This window comes from Haliaeetus leucocephalus, unplaced genomic scaffold (assembly GCF_000737465.1).
Source record: "Haliaeetus leucocephalus isolate CR32 unplaced genomic scaffold, Haliaeetus_leucocephalus-4.0 Scaffold186, whole genome shotgun sequence".
In the NCBI taxonomy this organism is placed as follows: Eukaryota; Metazoa; Chordata; class Aves; order Accipitriformes; family Accipitridae; genus Haliaeetus; species Haliaeetus leucocephalus.
In genome coordinates, this window is record NW_010972622.1 from 716,277 (window position 1) to 717,049 (window position 773).

General features: G+C 66.2%; 1 protein-coding gene across 1 annotated transcript in view; it reads left to right on the forward strand.

The window, feature by feature from the left end:
• The first annotated feature begins 42 nt into the window (after positions 1-42).
• DGKA (diacylglycerol kinase, alpha 80kDa) overlaps positions 43-773 on the forward strand; it is a 1,680-nt gene continuing 949 nt past the window's right edge. Inside the window, exons 1-3 of the mRNA XM_010565171.1 lie at positions 43-155; positions 448-524; positions 635-767. Of these exons, the coding sequence (XP_010563473.1) occupies positions 86-155; positions 448-524; positions 635-767 (280 nt within the window). The 5' untranslated portion in view covers positions 43-85. The remainder of the gene's footprint in view (positions 156-447; positions 525-634; positions 768-773) is intronic.

Here is a 773-nt window from a genome sequence, read left to right on the forward strand (position 1 = left end):
TCCGCCCCCAGCGCACCCCCTTTCCCGTCACCCGCCACAGAACCGTGGGCGTCCCCGTTGTCACGACCTTTCCCCGCAGGCAGCCATGGAGGAAAACCGGGATTGGGCTACCCTTAGCCCCCAGGAGTTTGCCCAGCTGCAGAAATACCTGGACTGTAAGTATGGGGGGGGATGTTTTAGCATGGTGTGGGGGCTTTACACAGCCTCACACACCTGGGGGGGGCTTCGCACACTCGCATTCCGTGGCAGCCTCGTGCACGGCGGCGGCTTTCGCACGCGGGCGCGGGCGGGCGGCCTCGCACGTTGTACCAACGCGCATTTGCCCACTTGCACGCATGTCCAAGGTGGGTGCACGCGTGTGCGTGGGGTGGGTGCACGCGTGTGCGTGGGGTGGGTGCACGCGTGTGCACGCACCAAAGCGGTTTCGTCGGTGTCTCCGCTCTCCAGACAGCAGCAGGAAGGTGCAGGACGTGCTGCAGGATTTTTACGGCAGTGGGACCCTGTCGCAGCACCGCCAGGGAGAGGTGAGGCCCCGGCACCCCACTGGTGTGTTCCCAGGAATGGCACTGCTGTTGGGGGGGGGGGGGTCCGCCCCGCCCCCCCCCACTCCTTTTTTCCCCCCCCCCCCCCCCAGTGCGTTGATTTTGAGGGGTTCACGCTGTTCCTGCGGAGTTACCTGGAGGCAGATGACATTCCGGAGCCGCTATGCCGCCATCTCTTCGCCTCCTTCCAGAGCGGGGCCGCGGCACCACTGGGCAGCCGGGATGGTGAGG